The sequence below is a fragment of the Mustela erminea genome, chromosome 13 (genome assembly GCF_009829155.1).
Source record: "Mustela erminea isolate mMusErm1 chromosome 13, mMusErm1.Pri, whole genome shotgun sequence".
Taxonomy (NCBI): domain Eukaryota; kingdom Metazoa; phylum Chordata; class Mammalia; order Carnivora; family Mustelidae; genus Mustela; species Mustela erminea.
Window position 1 is genome coordinate 54,223,292 of NC_045626.1, and position 19,003 is coordinate 54,242,294.

At 36.8% G+C, this 19,003-nt stretch overlaps 1 protein-coding gene across 1 annotated transcript in view; it reads right to left on the reverse strand.

The window, feature by feature from the left end:
* The window catches only part of AKAIN1 (A-kinase anchor inhibitor 1), a 48,216-nt gene extending 36,608 nt beyond the window's left edge, over positions 1–11,608 (reverse strand). The window contains exon 1 of the mRNA XM_032310543.1: positions 11,078–11,608. Within this exon, the coding sequence (XP_032166434.1) occupies positions 11,078–11,093 (16 nt within the window). The 5' untranslated portion in view covers positions 11,094–11,608. The remainder of the gene's footprint in view (positions 1–11,077) is intronic.
* Positions 11,609–19,003: the final 7,395 nt, after the last annotated feature.

The following is a 19,003-nucleotide window of genomic DNA, read 5'->3' on the forward strand; positions in this document are numbered from 1 at the left end:
GGGGTGATCAAAATCTCATTTATGGTACTGCAAGAAACATATAATTTCATTTTTCCTTCCCACAAAAATGTAAAATTAAAGTGGAGAGGCAGAAATAAGTACACAAGAATGTTAGAAATAAATTCTATAGAGAAAAAATATTAACAGCTTATGTCAGGCAACACAAGATATGGATTCTATGAAGTCTCTCTGTCTAAACACCAAACAGATCCCTCATACAGTTTATGCAAGGTGTCCACAATGGAGATATCACATTCCTAATTTGAGCATATTTCTTGAGTACCATAAACACTATTTCTCTCATTTTAAAGAAAAAAAAATGTTAAAGGAATGGGAAAAAGCATTGCATTTTTGCCTACTAGTTTCAGCAAATAGATCATCTGTCACTGTTTGAAACATGAAACAGTGTTTTAGCGACAAGTTAAAGAAAAACAATTTGGCATGTACTTTATAAAGTTGCTCCTTGCATTAAGAAAAATGCATGGGATACACGCAGTGCACAATGTGTCTTCTACAAATGTTAGTTGCCCTCCCTTTTCTTATGTTTATCTCTTCTGTCCAGTAAATGTTCACACTGAGAACCCTCTGAGATGTTGAGGGTGGCTTTTAGACAAAGATTGAAAAAGAGGCACAGGAAGCAGTTTAATTAACTCAAAGTAATATTGCAAGTCAGAACAACTTCTGAAGGAAAACTCTAACACCTGTCCCTATCTCTGGTTAGTGACTGTGGTTGTTTCACCAAGAAAGTATCTTTATAAAAAGAAGAAGAAAAGCTTTCTTCCCAAGAAGATTCATGTAGGACCAAAGATAATATTCAAAGAATAGTATCTAAGAATGTGTGTGTGGCTATGACAAAAGACACACACACACACACACAAAAGACAAAGAGAATATGAAATAAAACATCATATTCAAAATACAAATCTACCCTAATTAAATAGTTAAATATTAAAACATAATGCTTTATATCCTCACCAGAAAATTACCATTCAGCTTTTAAATTTAGACAATATCAGGATTATTCAGATCAGCAAGATGGCCATCTGCTTTCAAGCATGCAGCTGCTGGCTTTTAAACAGCAACTTTTCATGATTCATAACTTATTCATCCCAGGACGCACTCAGACATCTGCTTTATCATCAACTCAGTTTGTCATAGCACTTGGCTTTAACGTTCAATAACCTCTACCCAGGTAACATATTGAACCTGTAAGTCAGTCTTCTTCTGCAAAAAGAAAATTAACTGTAGAGCTTTCCAAGACTGATGGTCCAATTTTGAAATCATAACCCTGAATATGTATATAAAAACACATTATTATTCATTTCCTTTTTAAACAATAACATCAGTAATAGCTACCATGTAGCCTACTGTGGACCAGACACTTCATCTTTATCTTCATTAACATTTTGGAAAATAGGTACTATGATCTTCATTTTGCAACTCAGCAAATCATCAAGATTGGATGGCTTACCCAATTGCACTAAGTGTAGACATGGAAGAGGTAAGCTTTTGGAGCCTACACCTAACTGTCCTTAAATCCATGCTTCTGCAGCAACCAACTTTGCGTCATCTTTGAATTGCTCTGGAATAAGTGAAATATTCTCATCAGTTGTACAGAGAAGGAGAGGCAATACTTATTCCAATGCCATTTATTTCAACTCAAAGACTATCTTGCATACAGCACCTAGGTAATATAAGTGGCTTGAAAATTATCAAGCATTGTGTAAATTTGTTGGCTCTTTTTTTTTTTTTTTTCTTTCCCTCCTGGTCAACTTTTGGCAATCTTGTCTGTCCACTCTTTCCCTCTATCACCAACAGCAGCAGCCTGGAGTAGATGAAGAATCCAAGAAGTGTGAAAGCACAGAGCCCATTTCTGTGTGGTTGAGAGTTGTAAACTCTAATTTGGAAGAAGGGGTTCTCAACATGCAGATTTTCTCCACAGGAGAACAGTTTTATCTCTTTTTCTTTGTCTCTAATCCTAATGTACATATTATTCATTACCTGCTATGTATTTAAAAACTATGCTATTTTTAGGAGGTCAATGGATCCAATGTCAAATCTTGGTTCCGCAACATAAAATTGGTCAGACATTCTGAGTCTTACTTTTATCATCTGTAAAAAGGGGGATAATGGCAACATTTGTTCCATGTCTTCTTTTTTTTATTATTATTATATGTATTAGACAGCTAAATGGCATGAAAATATGGTAACAGTGCATGTGTAAACAATCATGTCAAAAAGTATTATGCATGTCAAGGTAATATTTTTGTTTAAAAAAGTGGGAGCTATACTCATAGAGACAAGGTCTGAGAAGTTATACATAAAATATCAACAGTGGTGGGTAATGTTGTGATTTTTGTTTTCTTTTAGATTATCTATGCTTATTAAAATTTCTAAAACTATAACAACAAAAATTTTCAAATGTTAAAATATTATTTAATATTAAACAATAATGGGAAATTAGAAAACACAGTAATAATAAGAGAAAGACATACAGGCAGTCAGCCACGAACTTAAACTTTTAAAACTACATATTTGATTAAAAAGCAAGACCCAAAAATATGCTGTCTGCAAGAAACCCACATTGAATACAATGACCAAGGTGACTTAAAAACAAAAGGATGGGGGCACCTGGGTGGCTTAGTTGGTTAAACGTCTGCCTTTGGCTCAGATCATGATCCCAAGGTTCTGGGATCGAGGTTTGCATGGGGCTCCTTGTTCTGCAGGGAGACTATCTCTTCCTCTTCCTCAGCCTACCATTGCCCTGTTTGTGCTCGCTCTCTCGCTCTCTCGCTCTCTCTCTGGGTCAGATAAACAAATAAAATTTTAAAAAATAATAAAAGTATAGGAAATAATATACAGGTTATTCTCATTATTCACAAAAGTTGTGTTCCATAAAGTAGCTGCAAACAGGGAATTAGCAAACATGGAACCATTGTTCCTAAGAGAAATACAGGGTTAGGTACCTATGAGCCTCTGGTTATAACATTTTAGTCAACTGATTAATACGTTACTTTGTTTTATGTGTGTTTCTGTTTAAGGACACTTTATTTAATATATGTTGTTGATTTATTAAAATTTACCTCACAGCCAACAGCACTGTAACTCATACCTGAAGGGAGCTTATCTAACATTTCCCTCCATAAAGCATGTCACTACCTTCTTCTACTTAGAAATCTTAGACAACCCCTCAGCACTATACTTGAGGACCACACTAAAGAGTGATATCACCAGCAAAAAGTATAAATGTGTGAAAAACCAAACAGACCACAAAAAACACATTTGTTTATAGTATGAGAGCTAAAGTAAGAAGGCAAAGTGTTGCTTGTTCAACCTTAGCTGGGAACATGCATGTCAAGCAACTCAATTTTTTCTGCCATTCTGTACATGTCCTTGAATGGCAGAGGAAGTGCTGCAAGTACTGATTTTGATTGATCTATTTTACAAATATATTTTGCTGAGAAGCAAATTTGCAAATATGGAGTCTGTGAATAATGAGGATTGACAGTACCATACAAACACTAATCAAAAGAAAGCTGGAGTAGCTATGTTATTATAAGTCAAAAGAGACTACAGACTAAGAGAAATACCAGAAAAAAAGAAGGACACTACTAAATGATAAAAGAGTCAATTCAGAAAGACCTAACAGTCTATTAGATTTTTGTCTCTCTAATAAAAGTGCTTCAAGATACATAAAGCAAAAAGTGTCAAACCAAAAGAAAAAATGGGAAAATCCACAATTTTTGCTAGAAGTTTCAGCACTTCGTGCCTAATAATCAATAAACCAAGTAAGCTGAATATGAGTTAGGATATAGAAGAAATGAACAATATTAGTAATCAACTGTATCAAAATGACATTTATAGAGCATTCTATCGAAAAAGAGCAAACTATACATTTTTTGGTGCACATGAAACATATAACAAATATACCATATTCTGTCTCATAAACATAACTTAACAAATTAAACAAAACTAAAATCACAGAAAGCTTATTCTCTGATCATAATGGAATTATAGTAGAAATCAATAACAGGGATATATGTAGTATATCCCCAAGTAATTGGAAACTAAACAATGTATTTCTAAATAATCTATGGGGAAAAGAAGAGGTTATCTAGGGAAATTACAAAACATTTTGTACTGAATGAAAATAAAAATACATTAAAAGTTGTAAGAACTGTTTAGATGAATATTTACAGCATTAAATGTCTATACTAGAAGAAAGAATGATCTAAAATAAATAATCTAAGTTTAATTTTAAGTCTAGAAAAATAAGGGCAAAATAAAGTTAAAGCTAGTAGAAAGAAGGAAACAATAAAGAGCAGAAATCAATGACATCGAAAATAGGAAAAACATTAAGGAATATCAATGAAACCAAAAAGATGTTTCTTCGAAAAGATAAAAAATTAACATTCCGGCAGCCTAACTGACAAAAAACAAACAAAAAAGCCAGAAATTACCAGTATTGGAAATGAAAGGAAGATAGCACTATAAATCCTACATGTATTAAACAGATAAGAGAGTATTTCAAACAAATTTGTTCACACAAATCCAGTAAATTAGATAAAGTGGACCAATTTCTGTAAAAACTACCAAAACTAACCCAAAACTAACAGGACAGTCCTGTATCTATTAAAGAAATAGAATTCACGTTTAAAGAGCTTCCCACAAAGAAAATTCTAAGCCCATATGGTTTCACCGATGAATTTATTTAAGGGAGAATTTATACCAATCTACAACACTTTCAGAAAATCAAAGGCGGAAATACTTAGCTTATTTATGAAGATAGCCTTATACTGATATCACAACCAGATAAAGATAGTATGTGGAGGGGCGCCTGGGTGGCTCAGTGGGTTAAAGCCTCTGCCTTCGGCTCAGGTCATAATCCCAGGGTCCTGGGATCGAGCCCGCATCGGGCTCTCTGCTCTGCAGGGAGCCTGCTTCCTCCTCTCTCTCTGCCTGCCTCTCTGCCTACTTGTGATTTCTGTCTAATAAATAAATAAAATCTTTAAAAAAAATAGTATGTGGAAAGCAAACTATAGACCAATATATCTCAAGAACACTGACCAAAATATTGTTCAAAAAATACTAACAAATTGAATCCTTCAGCATATGAAAAGAACAATAAATCATAATCAAATGAGTGTTATCTCGGGAATGTAAGGCTGGTTCAACATTTGAAAATCAATCAGTGTAACCCACCACATTAATACTCTAAAAAAGAAAACCAACATTACATATTATTAGAAGCAAAAAAAAATTTCATGATATTCAATGTCTATTAATGATAAAAATTCACTGCAAACTTGGACTACAAAGGAACTTCCTCAACCTAATAAAAAGCATCAGTGAAAAATTCTATGGCTAACATCATGCCTAATGGTGAAAGACTGCATGCTTTCCCCTAAAATTAAAATTTCCACTCTATTTCTATTTAATAGCGTGCTAGTGCCCTTGCCAATGCAAAAAACTGGAAAAGAAATTAAACAGTCCTTATTTACAAACAAGATGAGTGCCTAAATAAAAACTTAGAAGAGGGGTGCCTGGGTGGCTTAGTCTGTTAAGTGACTGCCTTGGGTTCAGGTCATGATCCCAGGTCCTAGGATTGAGTTCCTCATAGGACTCCCTGCTCAGCGAGGAGCCTGCTTCTCCCTCTGCAGTTCCCCCTCCTTGTGCTCACTCTCTTTCCCTCTATCTCTATGAAATAAATAAATAAAATCTTTAAAAATAATCCTAAGAAATCTACAAGTTAGCTCCTACAACTAATAAGAGAGATAAGCAAGATCATAGGAAACAAGATTAAGATTTTTAAAAAAAAGTATTTCTATACTAGTAATGAACTTTTAGAAATTGAATTGTTTTTAAATGCCATTTACAGTAACTACCCCCCTCCAAAAAAATTTAGGTATAAATCTATCAAAACATACACAAGATCTATAGGCTGAAAAGTATAAAATACTAATGAGAGAAATCAAAGAACTAAATAAATGAAGAGAACTATCATGTTCATAGACTGGAGACTCAACATAGTTAAGATATTAATTCTCCACAAACTGATCAGTAGATTTCATTTTATGTATATATAGGCAAGCTTATTCTAAATTTATGTGGCAAGTCCAAGGAACTACAACAGCCAAAACAATTTTGAAAGAGAAAAACAAAAAGTATTGTACTACTTAATTTTAATTTTAATACTTACTCTAAAGCAAGATGGCATAGTATTAGTGGAAGGATAGACATATAGATGAATGAAATAGAATAGAGTCCAGAAATAGACCCACAGAAATATAGCCTGTTAACTTTTAATGAGTTACAAAGGTAATTCAACAGAGAGATATTATCTTGCCAACAGATGGTATTAGGATAATTGAAGATTCATAGGGGCACCTGTGTGGCATCTGCCTTCGGCTCAGGGCATGATCTCAGAGTCCTGGGATTGAGCCCAGCATTGGCTCTCTACTCAGTGAGGAGTCTGTTTCTCCCCTCTCGCTCTCTGTATTTCTCTCTCTCTCAAATAAATAAATAAAATCTTTTTTAAAAATAATAACTGTGGGGCACCTGGGGGCTCAGTGGGTTAAAGCCTCTGCCTTCAGCTCAGGTCATGATCTCTGGGTCCTGGGATTAAGCCCCACATCGGGCTCTCTGCTTGGTGGGGAGCCTGCTCCCCACACCCCCGCCTGCCTCTCTGCCTACTTGTGATCTCTTCCAGTCAAATAAATAAATAAAATCTTTTTAAAAATAAATAAATAATAAAAACAATACTTGAATATTCATATAAAAAATAAACCTTAACCTATAATTCACAACGTATCCGAAAGTCAACTTGTTAAAGTCTATTTAACCGTAGGTAATTTTTAAAAATAATTAATAAAATAAAAATAATTAATAAAAGTTAAAAATATTTATGCTAACAGAAGATAATTTTTTTGCCCAAGTTGGCAGCTTATAAACCTTAAAGTTAGGACAGTCTATTATATCATTTATTTATTCATTGATCTCTCAGCAATTGGTAAGAGGTTTATACAAATAAATAAAAGTTATAATTACCTTGCAATAAATATTTTCTTAGATATTTTAATAGCTCTCTGTAGAACTATTGTTGCTAAAGGTTTTTGAAACTAATGTTAGAAGTCAAGAACCTGGCTATTCAATTGTTTACAATGACACCATTTTTATTTCACCTTGAAATCCTTGTTATCATAACTAATCTAATTCATGAATGAGAAGAAAGATCTTTCTCTTGATAATACATGTTACTTGAAGGAAATCCAAACAAGTCAAGTATATATTACCTATCCACAAAAGAGTTACATTAATTCTTGAATAGGGTATGTGGGGCATGGCCCAAGGATAAGGAAACTTCTGTTTTCACTTTATATCTCACAACCTATTCTTTCTTTTTTTTTTTTTTTTAAAGATTTTATTTATTTATTTGACAGAGAAAGAGAGAGAGAGAGAGATCACAAGCAGGCAGAGCAACAGGTAAAGAGAGAGGGGGAAGCAGCTCCCGGCCCATCAGAGAGCCTGATGCAGGGTTCGATCCCAGGGCCCTGAGATCATGACCTGAGCCAAAGGCAGAGGCTTAACTCACAAAGCCTCCCAGGCACCCCTCACAATCTATTCTTTATTAGCTCTTCCTCAAGGAAGAAGGAGTTGTTAATCTGATTGTTCAGAGTCTGAAATTCTTTGGATGAAACCAGGGCACTGAAAAAACATTAGAATCTGTGGACATATGCTTTCTCACCCTGGAATAGGCCAAGAAATACGCTGAAATTTTCTTGAATTCTTTTTCACTTTTCAACATCAATGCCCATTGGTTTTTCTTCTTTCTTCTACTTCGACTTTGTCCATGAATGCATAATAATGCCTTGATTTCTGCCCCCCAAAACCAGCACCATATGTAAACTCCAGACATCCCAAAACTTTTTTCCTCCCAAACGGAAGCTTTTTCATAGCCACAAACTAAGAAACTTGGGTCAATTACGGCTATGCACCAGGCCAAAATATTTTTCCATATTGGTTGTATTTACCCTCTTTCATTTGGCATTGCTGATATGCTTCTAAATCTTCTCACATTACTTTACAAAGATTCCACCTTCAGTTGTGGGGAAAGGAAGGAGGAGAAATGGATAAGAGATTCAGGATAAACAAGGGGTCTCATTTTGTTTTTTGCCTCAGCCATGTGCCCCAGCTTAGTTTAATCTATATTTAAGGATAGATGTCACTTAAGGAGAAATTAATATATTTATACTTTATTACTCAGTTAACTGTTACTAATTTTGCATCATTCCTTTAGAGAGAAGAAGAAATGCATGATAGGTTTTAGATAACTGAATCCTTATTTAATTAGGAGTCATTGTCCCTTACTAGTAAGGAGTTTAAATATTAAAATGCATAAAATAAAAATCCCCCTAAATTACAAAGTCTATGAATGGTATAAGAAGGAAGAAAAGTATAGAATTGAGTTGTCTGCACTATGTGAACCAAGATACCATTCAAAGACCCTGCCCAGCTTAACCCCTATTCCTTATAATCTGTAGACTAATTGAAACAAGAGACTGCAAGTTTGTTTTATACCATGTAATAAGAGTAAATCCTAAGTAGAGTTATATAAATTTACAATCATTTCTCCTTCATTACATTGTACTTCGGGACTGAAAATTGCTTCCTGAATCTCTGTAACTTTTCACCTTTGCCTTTAAGGTAAGTGAAGAGGCAGCAGAATCATTCAAAGCAGGTCAATCCACATAGGCAAGGCCAGAAGTAGGCCTCAGGATTCTTGTTTCCCTTTTCTAAAACCCAAAGAGCTACAATGGGTTTAGAAGGGCACAGTACCCACTGACCCAATTTTATAAACAGTTCCATGTAAACTTATTATATTCATTGTGGATTATTACTTTATTTTACCTTATTAATTTTGGAATAATCATAGCGCATGCCTCTGTTCCCTCCCTTCCTGGGTGGCTTGGAGAAAATGGAGGAGTATTTGCCTTGACTAGCACAAAACATCTGGATCCCTGATTATAGAGATTTAGAAAAACAACAGTCCTAGAAATGAGGCTGTAATGATGAAAATCTGGCAGAGTTCAAAAACAATTCATTGTTTTGATATTCTTTCAGAATAAAATCACTATATGAGTTGGAAGACATATGATCAGTAGATGAAAAGGTAAGTTAACACAATATTTTAGCACCCTATTCTTATTGTCCCAGAATGCTTATAATTTTTAAGAAAAACTCGAAATTGAAGAAATGACCCAAAAAGTGTTTCCCCACAGGTTTCTGTAACATATCCTATCCAGGTCAATTTATACCATCTCTGACAGTTATGAATAACTTCTACATTCCCTTCAGGGGTAAAAAAAATAAAACTAATACAAAACTTAGAAGAAAAATGGAAAAGTAAAGCCCTGTGCAAACAGTAGTCTGCTTCAGCCAGTTCAGTCTTCTCCAGGAATTACTCACTGCTCATTGCACAGTCTTTCATTCACAATCATGCCTTTAGAAAATGCCTGGTTAACTTCACTCAACAACCCTAACTCTGGACAACACTAGCTCATCTTCACCCCAGAAGTGGAAGGACGTTTCCCTGGGGTTATATCTGACCCTCGTCCAAAAAAGCGTCTACCCTGAGACCGAAAAGGCATTTTGTCAAGAAGATAGGTTCTGAGAGAATCAGAGGACCCAGAAAATTCCAGCTGAGGCTGGGAAGACTATCTGAAATCAGCCCCCCTGGGGCTGGTAAAAGAGAAATATTGCATCCCTCAGAGGATAATTTGAAAATCAAATGAAATAATGGCATAAAAGTGCTTTACAAAGTGGTAAGTAGTTTATAAATGCTACCAAGAACTATTTTTTTCAACTTCATAGGTCCTATGCTGATTGAATGTCCTTCACTGTACAGAACAACTTCCCCCCTTGAATAATTTGAAATGGTCAGAAGAAGGGCCTCTGGACTTTCCTTTAAGTCATCATCTGAGTCACTGCCTGTGGTGAGTGTCAGGACTGACAGAAACTCACTCCTGCTTCCTCAGCTAACATCCTGTTTGGGGGTGGGGAGGGGGAACTTCCCCTTCTCAAGTTAACCCAGACTCAATTCTTCCCTTTTAAAATTGCATTATACTTTTCCTCCCTAGCTACCTGAGGTCTAATGGCTACAGCAAATGCAAACAAACCTTTCAAGTGAAAGAACCATAACAAACTTAGAGTCTTAGTCTCCTCTACTCTTTTCCATACTCCATTTTCCCCCACAGCAGTATTTAATGAAAGCAGAGCCTGGAATTTGAGAGAAAGACCTTGTTGTATGTACCCCCTAAAGACAGCTTCCTAGGTTAACAATGACCATGTTTTCTCCCAATGCTCAACTTACACAGACATTGCTCAAATACACACACATGCACACACCAGTAAGCCGGTCAACTGCAGGCAAATCTGACTCTTTGCCAACTTGTAGCCACAGATAGCAGCAAAAGGACCAAAGTCCTTCACTGCCAGCTCGTAAAAGACACTGCAACAGCCAGCGGCGCCGCAGTAGCAGCTTCTGAACTGCAGCCTCCTGCCAGAGTTTCAGGTCGAATTCCTTGAGGAGGAACGCTCCTCTGCCCTTAGTCCCACTCCCGTGGGCTTCACCCACTTCTTTCCTCAGGACATCGGGAGGAACCGGGTTACTTTGCCACTTTTGCAGAGGGTTAAGTGGCAGAGAAGAAGATTCCCACCGAAGTATCCCGAAGCCCACGACTCCTGGCCGGATCTCTCCACCCTCCCGCCCACGTAGGCGCCTGTGTGTCTGGCAAAGGTCCCAATTCTCAAGGTGCCTGAGCTCCGATGGGATGTGGAGGAACCAGGCGGCTAGAGCAGCGACGGGACTACAGCTGGGGATGGTTAGAGGACAGATGGGACGGGACTGGGGAGAGAGGCGAAGACTGCACAGAGGCACTCTCCCGCCCCTAGTTTTCAGACAGTAACTCCAAAACCCACAGATGGGAGGCAAGGTAAAAGGCCTTTTCTCCCTATGTTCTCCCTTCTCTTCCCCGATCCCCGCCTGGACACCTGGTGAAAAAGCAAGGTGCAGGTATACCTGGAGCGAACACCATGATTTCCTCCAGACGCTACGCCCCTAGGTGAGGAGAATAGACAGGCAGACGGAGGGATGGGAGAAAGGCCAGGACTTGGAGGGGTCAGATGGGCGCGATGGGCGTGCAGGGGCCGGGACGTTCAGCACCTCGGACAGCTCCCCGCCGCGCGATCCCGGGAAGCCAGCTCCAGCGGCCGCGGCGCGTTCACCCTCCACAATGCACTGCTCTGCCGGCGGCTACCGCGGCGGCGGGAGGAGGAGACCGAATCCTGCTCAGTTCATCCCTCATTCCTGTGCCAGCTCAGCGTACACTGCTGCTTGGGGAGCAAAACACTTCTATCGCTTCCACGGGAGAAGGAAGGACGGAAGAGGAAGAGAGAAAAAGGTAATTGCCCGGCTTCCCGGCAGGGGGACAGCTAATTGCTTCTAATTACCTGCTGTCCCTCGCCCCCGTGGATATTGGACTGACATTTAGAGTGAGTTTGCCCTTTTATATATATATAATTCAAAGAACTTTACTCTTGAGGATGACTCTGAGTTCTCCGGGTTGGGTGACTCTAAAAGAGGGGTGGGGCTTCCAAGTAATGGGCCCTTGGGGTCCCTGACTCCTCCCTCATTCTGAGTCTCCGATGCTAACGTCAGAAAGAGAGCTAGAGGGAAGGACAGGGTGACTGGAGCACGTGAAGAGGGCGCCCCTATCAGGCCCCACCCCCCAGGAGACTGATCTGGCCTAAACTTTGAGGCTCCTAAACTCGGAGGCTCTCAAGGTCATCATTTTAGAGAAAGTAGGGCTGGCCAGTGCACAAGAAAGACCTCAGTGAGGTATGTCTTCACTGAGACCCTCACACACTCCATAAAAGGTTGAGCCAAAAGAGTTCTCTTCAAGTATGAGAACAGCCCTTAGACTGATCAAGAAAGGTTAGTACTTCCCCTACTTTCATCCGACTGAGAACTGGGCCTCCCATACACACCCAGTTCTAAAGTGACTGGGACATGACTCGCACTCACTTCATGCTTCTAATTCACTGCTCATTTTTAAGTCATTATCTAGTTCCCCCAAGAAATGTTTGTGTAGTGTGGATAGCCCAGACTAGCTGTTACCCAGCTTGGAACAAGTCTATCTGGGTTATAACCCCAGAGCTAACAAGACAACAGGATTCTCCAGCCTCAAAGCAGATGTCAGGTTGCTTTGGGTTTTATTCTTTGTTTTTGCAGCTGAAAGGAGTTTTCTAAGAACAAAGGGTGATCTGGGTCATTTCCAGTGTTTTATGGGGTTTCTTGCACCTCTCCCTGGAAAATACAACTATCCTGGAAATACAATATTTCTTAATAATTTGGTTGGTGGCCATAGGTTCTACACTCTTTTGCCAAATTAAAGCATTCAAATAGCCTTACTGGCACTGGTTTTGTTCAAAGCCATCTGATAGATTTAGAATGCAAACAGTTTTACAGCTCTTGAACTTCAGTTTGCATGGAGGCATATGGGCAGCCTCAACACAACACAATCAGTGCTGCTCTTAGCACCTGGCTCAACACAGGCTTAAGCAGATGGAACATGCCTCAGCAGCAGCAAGATGCAAGTCAGCTGATGGGAAGGATAAGGTATGGACATGACAAGATGCAGTCCTTTTACTTCCCTGAATTACACCAAAACCAGGGACCAAAGGTGCTTCATTCTGTCTTCTTTGCTTTATCACCAGAAGTGCGACACACTGTGAAATAATCTTTGAATGACTGCAAGTCCTCTTTAAAAGGCCTTTTTATAACCTTTATTTTTTTAGTGGGCTTTATTCTCTTCATGCATAGACAATTATTCATGATTAAGGTAAAGAGAAAGTAGTGTGGTGTAGGAAAAGAGAAAAGATTTGAGGAGTCAGACTCAAGTCCCCCATTTACTAGCTGTGTGACCTTGGATAAGTCATTTAACTGTCTCATCTGCAATATAAGGATTAAGGTATTATGAAGGTTTGTTTGGGGATTAAATGCAATGATGTATGAACAGATTAAATAAGAGAGCGTACAGCCCCAATTAAGCCCATTCCAGGAAATTGCTGACACATAGGGAACAGAGGATACCCTACAGGAACGCAAACTAAATAGGTTAAAAACTTTTCAAATATTAGTGGGCACCTAAATCTCATGGAGGTCTCCTTAAAATGCAGATTATGATTCAGTAGATCAGGGTGGGTGACAGATTCTGAGATTCTGCACTTCTAACAAGCTCCTAGGTAATGTCCAGGCTGCAGAGCACTGCTGGCCCATAAAATATATTTTGATTAGCAAGGTATTCGAAGTATCAGCATTTAAAAAGTGAAAAACTATTTATGCCACCTCCAACCTCAGCATGTCTTCCTAAATGTTAAATAAGGAAGGAATGCAGGTATATTCCCATAGACTTCCAAGCATGGCCTCCACAGAAGCCAAGACAGTAGTAGAAATAAAGAATGCCTGAAAATGGTCCCAAGAACATCCTTGATTAGTTTGCTATGGCAGCAGCAGGTAATAATGATGTAGTAAAAACTAATGCAACAGGTCAAGGACAAAAGAAAAATCTCAGCTCTTTTCTGCCCTTCTTTCTCTTCATTTTCTCTACACAACAAAATATTGCTACCTAGCCACAGAACAATATACTTCCAACCCAGTGTTTGCTTGTTTATATTTTAGTTAGGGCAATTAATATTATTCCCAGTAAAACCCAAGCACTGTAATACATTTTTTATTTATAATTATTTCATCAGTAAATTTTATATTCAAGAATATCATCTCCAATTTTTGCTACCACTGGAGTTATTATTCTGTTGAATTAATTTAAATACTTTAATAAGGCTACTAGATTTTTTAATATCTTGGTGTAAATGATAAATTTAATAACACTGTCTGTCTCATAGGGAAAAAAAAGTTTCCCTTTTTTCTACCATTAGACATAGATTCTTTGATAGATCTAGTTTTAGTCAACAGCAGAGGCTTATGTTCCCAAGTATAGTCTCATTGTCTCTGTTTAAACACCTTCACTCAAGGCAACTCATTCTTTAGTCAAACAATCCACTACATTTTGAAATAGCCATCCATCAGAGAGGCAGCCACCCCTTCCACCACCTCCATCTACCTCATTCCAGCACTATCATTTCCAGTCAATGATAGCAATACTGATAGGAAGCAAGACAGTGAACAATTTGGACTACATACCCCTACTTCCTTGCTCTCATGCTGAACTTAATCAAACTGTGCACTCCTACCTATAGACATTTGAACAAGGAGGTAGATGAACTGAAAGGCACAGAAGAAAAAGAGTCACTTAATGGAATCAACTATTTTACTTGGAATCTTGGGAGAATATTTTATATAAAATGAACATGGTCACACTATGAAGTAGTGATTTACATGATATACAGACATTAAATTAGAAACTCCAAAGAAACTACGATAGACAGATTAGAGCTATAACTCTCAAACTTTCCCCCAGTTCTCATCTCTTCCCTCTAACATTAATTTATCCTTCGTGGTCTTTAGAGCTTTAAAAAATAGAAAAAATTTGAAAACCCATCTTGAGATACTCCCACTGTTTGCATTATTTGCAGCTCACCTTGGCTCCAGCCATACTCTGATTCTTCAGGCTCCATATTCATTTTAATGCATTATTCAACCAAGTATAATTTCAAATACTTTTTAGTATCTCTGAGGACAGTTGAAATAGATTGAAAAGAAGAATTTTCATTATGAAGTATTGAAACATAATTTTTTCCAAATGTCTTGGCTTGTAGGTTTCAAATGATTACAGAAATGAAGTGCTGGAAAAGGAAGGACTCCTTTCTTCCAAAAACTGCAAGAAGCTGTTGAATTGAGCCTAGGGAAGGCTATAGAGGTGAATTGAGCAGGAATTTAAAAAAAAGGAATGAAAGAATGTGACATAGACATGAAAAAAGAAAAATCAAATGAGGAAGAAGACACTGAAAAACTAATCTTTGTGTTATCCAATCTGTAAAGACTTAAAGAACGCAAGGTAAAAATACATCTAGAGAGGGAAATGGCATAAATTGAAAAAAAATGAAGGTAGAGGATAGAATAAAAGGGAAGGGAAAATAAAATTAATGATTACACTGTTGTAAGAAAAGAAATGGGAAATTTTAACAAATGTTACAGGCTCAAAGAATACAGGACAGTGTCTCTGTAGGTTTGCATTTTATGAAGTAGTGTGTAAGTCCTGTGAGATGCTTTAAAAGAGCCTATAACATTGCCAAATTTTCTGAAAGGAAACATTAGCAACTATTGGAAAAAGTAAATTAGAACAGTTATAATCTTATAGTGTGTTTATGCACAATGAACATTTTCATGAAAAAATAAATCTAACATTGTTTGAAGACCTATTTTTCCTACCAAAGAGCTATATATCCATGTCCATTTTTGTACAAAAAGTTCTCCCAAGTCACACACAGAAAAGAAAGTTTTTACTAGATGACAGGAGAGGGAGAATCAACGAATTCAAATTAAAACAAATTTGTTAAGTTTTTAAAAAGGACGAAGTGTTCAAATCAATATTCAACTTTAAGATTGTAAATAGACACTATAAATCTTATTCAACAAATTCTGAATACAAAAATTTACTTGTTTATTTATAAGTGCCACACTAAGCTGGGGCACCTGTGTGGCTCAGTCAGCTAAGCATCTGACGCTTGTCTTTGGCTGAGGTCATGATCTAGGGTCCAGCCCTGGGTTAGGCTCCCCCCTGAGCTTGAGATTCTCTCTCTCTCTCTCCATCTCCCCCTTCTCGTTACCCCCGCCAAGTAAAATAATATTAAACATAAATACATGAAATGGATAAGTTCCACACTAAGTGAATTACAGAAAGGAAAAATCAATGAGAAAAACAATCTTCTGGAAAAAAAGAGGAAAATAAGAGATGGGAAAGGGATATGAGAAAGGAAAAGAGAAGCAGCAGGAAACTGAGACAGAGTTTCCCGCTAAGCACATATATAAAGGAAGAAAGATAGTAAAGACAGAAAAAAGTGGCAGATTGAGAGATTCAGAAAAGACTTTTTAGTATATGTGCTGCCGAAGCGAGCACCAGAAAAGACTTTTTAAAGATTTTTTTTTTTTTTTGACAGAGAGAGATCACAAGTAGACAGAGAGGCAGGCAGAGAGAGAGAGAGGGAAGCAGGCTCTCTCTCTCTGCCTGCCTCTCCAAGAAAAATAAAGAATAAAAAACCCTTTTTAAAAGTATAATGACAAAAATTAGATCTCCATTATAGTCCAAATTGAGATGTTGAGTGCTCTTCTTATATCTAGCTGACTTGGGCTGTATGTTTGGGAATAGATTTAATCATGACCTTTGGAAATAATAACTTTATTGCTCAGCCAAACAACAAGAATGAAATCTTGCCATTTGTGACAACACGCATAGCCCTAGAGGATATTATTCTAAGTGAAATAAGTCAGGCTGAGAAAGCCAAATGATATCATGTATATGTGGAATCTAAAAAATAAAACAAATGAACAAACAAACATAACACAGAAACAGACTTATAAATACAGAGAACAAACTGGTAGCTGTCAAAGGGAAGAGGGGTGGGAGGATTAGCAAAATAAGTGAAGGGAATTGAGTGATATAAAGTTTTAGTTACAAAATAAATAAGACACGGAGATGAAAAGTATGGCATAGGGAATATAATCAATAATATTGTAATAGGATATGATAACAGATCCTGACTATACTTACAGTAGTGAACACTGAGTAATGTACAGAATTTTCAAATCACTGTATTATATACCTAAAGTTAATTTAACATTATATGTTAATTATACTTCAATAATATTTTATATTTTATAAATATTTTAAAAAGAAAGAAACACTAAAATTTTTTAAACAATTGTTCAAAGCTCTGCATCTCTATTCAAAGTTTCAGTTCAGAAGTAGAAGAGTCATACAACACTACACAGGGATTTTGGTATCAGAGAAGTATTATTTTTTAGACCATAGTAGCTAAAAATATAGAAATGCTGACTCTTTGGTTACTTTTTAGCCTATTTTAAAAAATCACCTTGTAACAGAAGAGATATCCTTTGGAACATCAGAATAGAAAAAAATTTCCTATAGATAAGACACAAGAAGCATGAATCATAAAAGAAAATAATTGATGAATGGGACCTCTTCATAATTAAAATTATCCTCTATCTGAAAACCACTGCTAAGAAGATAAAAATGCATACTACAGACTAGGAGAAAATATTTATAATATGTATATCTGACATCTATATTCCTAACTCTTGTAACTCAATAAGATAACAACCCAAATAAAACTTGCCAAAATGTTTAAAAAGGTGCTTCATAAGAGAAATGCATTACTAATGGACAATAAGCATATGGAGACTTCCCAACACAATCAGTCATCAGAGAAATAGAAATTTAAACCATAGTGAGGTATCATTACATACCTAGAAGAATGGAGAAAATGAAAAAGACTAGCAAATGTTGATGAGCTATGGAACTACTCTCATACATTTTTGGTAGGAATGTAAAATGTTACAACCACTTCGGAAAAGTGTTTCATAGTTTTAATATTAAACATATACTTACCCTGGGACTTCTCTATCCATTCCACTCCTACATGGATACCCAAGAAAAATGAAAACTGTCTCCATACAAAGACTTATGTATGAACATTCACAATAGCTTTATTTATCATAGCCAGAAAGTCTGTCAACATTGTATGGCTATATAAACTGTGGCATATAGAGACAACAGACAGCAATATGATAAATCTCAAAAACATACTGAGCAAAAGAAACCAGACATAACAGAGTACATACTGTATGATTCCATTTATATGAAATACTGGAAAAGTCTAAATAGCTATAATGATAAAAAGCAATTCTGTGGTTATCTGGGGTCTGAAGACATGGGAAGGTGAATTGGGACTTACTGAAAAGAAACACAAAGAAAGTTTTGGGGAGGATGGAAATGTGTTCTATCTTTACTATTAGTGGTGGTTACATGGACGTATGCATATGTCAATACCTACTGAACTGTATACCTATAGTGAGTGCATTTTACTTAATGTAAAGTGTACTGTCATAAGGTTGATCTAAAAGACAGTTTTTGACAATCTGATATTTCTAATAAATAGAAATATGGGTAAGAATATCCTAAAAATGTAATTTTTTATATTTTTTAGATTTTTTTTTTTATTTGACACAGAAGGGGATCATAAGTAGGCAGAAGAGCAGGCAGAGAGAGGGGGGAATCAGGCTTCCCACTGAGCAGAGAGCCTGATGTGGGGCTCGATCCCAGGACCCTGAGATTATGACCTGAGCCAACGGCAGATGCTTAACCAACTAAGCCACACAGGTGCCCCCAAAATACAGTATTTTAAGAACTAGAATTACCTGTAAAATATGCTAACTCATTTTTGCCTGATTTTTAAAATGTTTTTGATCTCAAATAATTTCACGTTTTCTATTCAATCATTTTGAACTAATTGTATTTGTTGTTTATATTTATTATATTATTATGTGTTGACTTATTGAATTATTGATGGAAGAATGTGTAAATTGGTATAAATGTTGTAATTTATTTTACAAACAGGCATTATTCTTTTCTTCATTTATTCAATAAGCATTTATTGATCAGGGGATCAATACTAGGGACAGTATCAGATACTAAGTATTCAGAAGTATAAGACACAGGCATGCTCTCAAGTAGCTTAGAGTCTGGTAGAGAAAAAAGACAGGGAAATGGGAGAGAAGAACAGACACAGCTGAAGTCTGCAAATATGTATCAGGTGGTATGGTTACATAAATTCAGGGTACAGATGTGCTAAGATATCTATAGTAAGCCTAAAGTGGAGTCATGCACGCTAAGTCCCCATGTCAGCAGAGCAAAACTTACCTAATTGTCTATGCTTGGCTCTCCCAGAAAAGAAAGGCCTACATCAA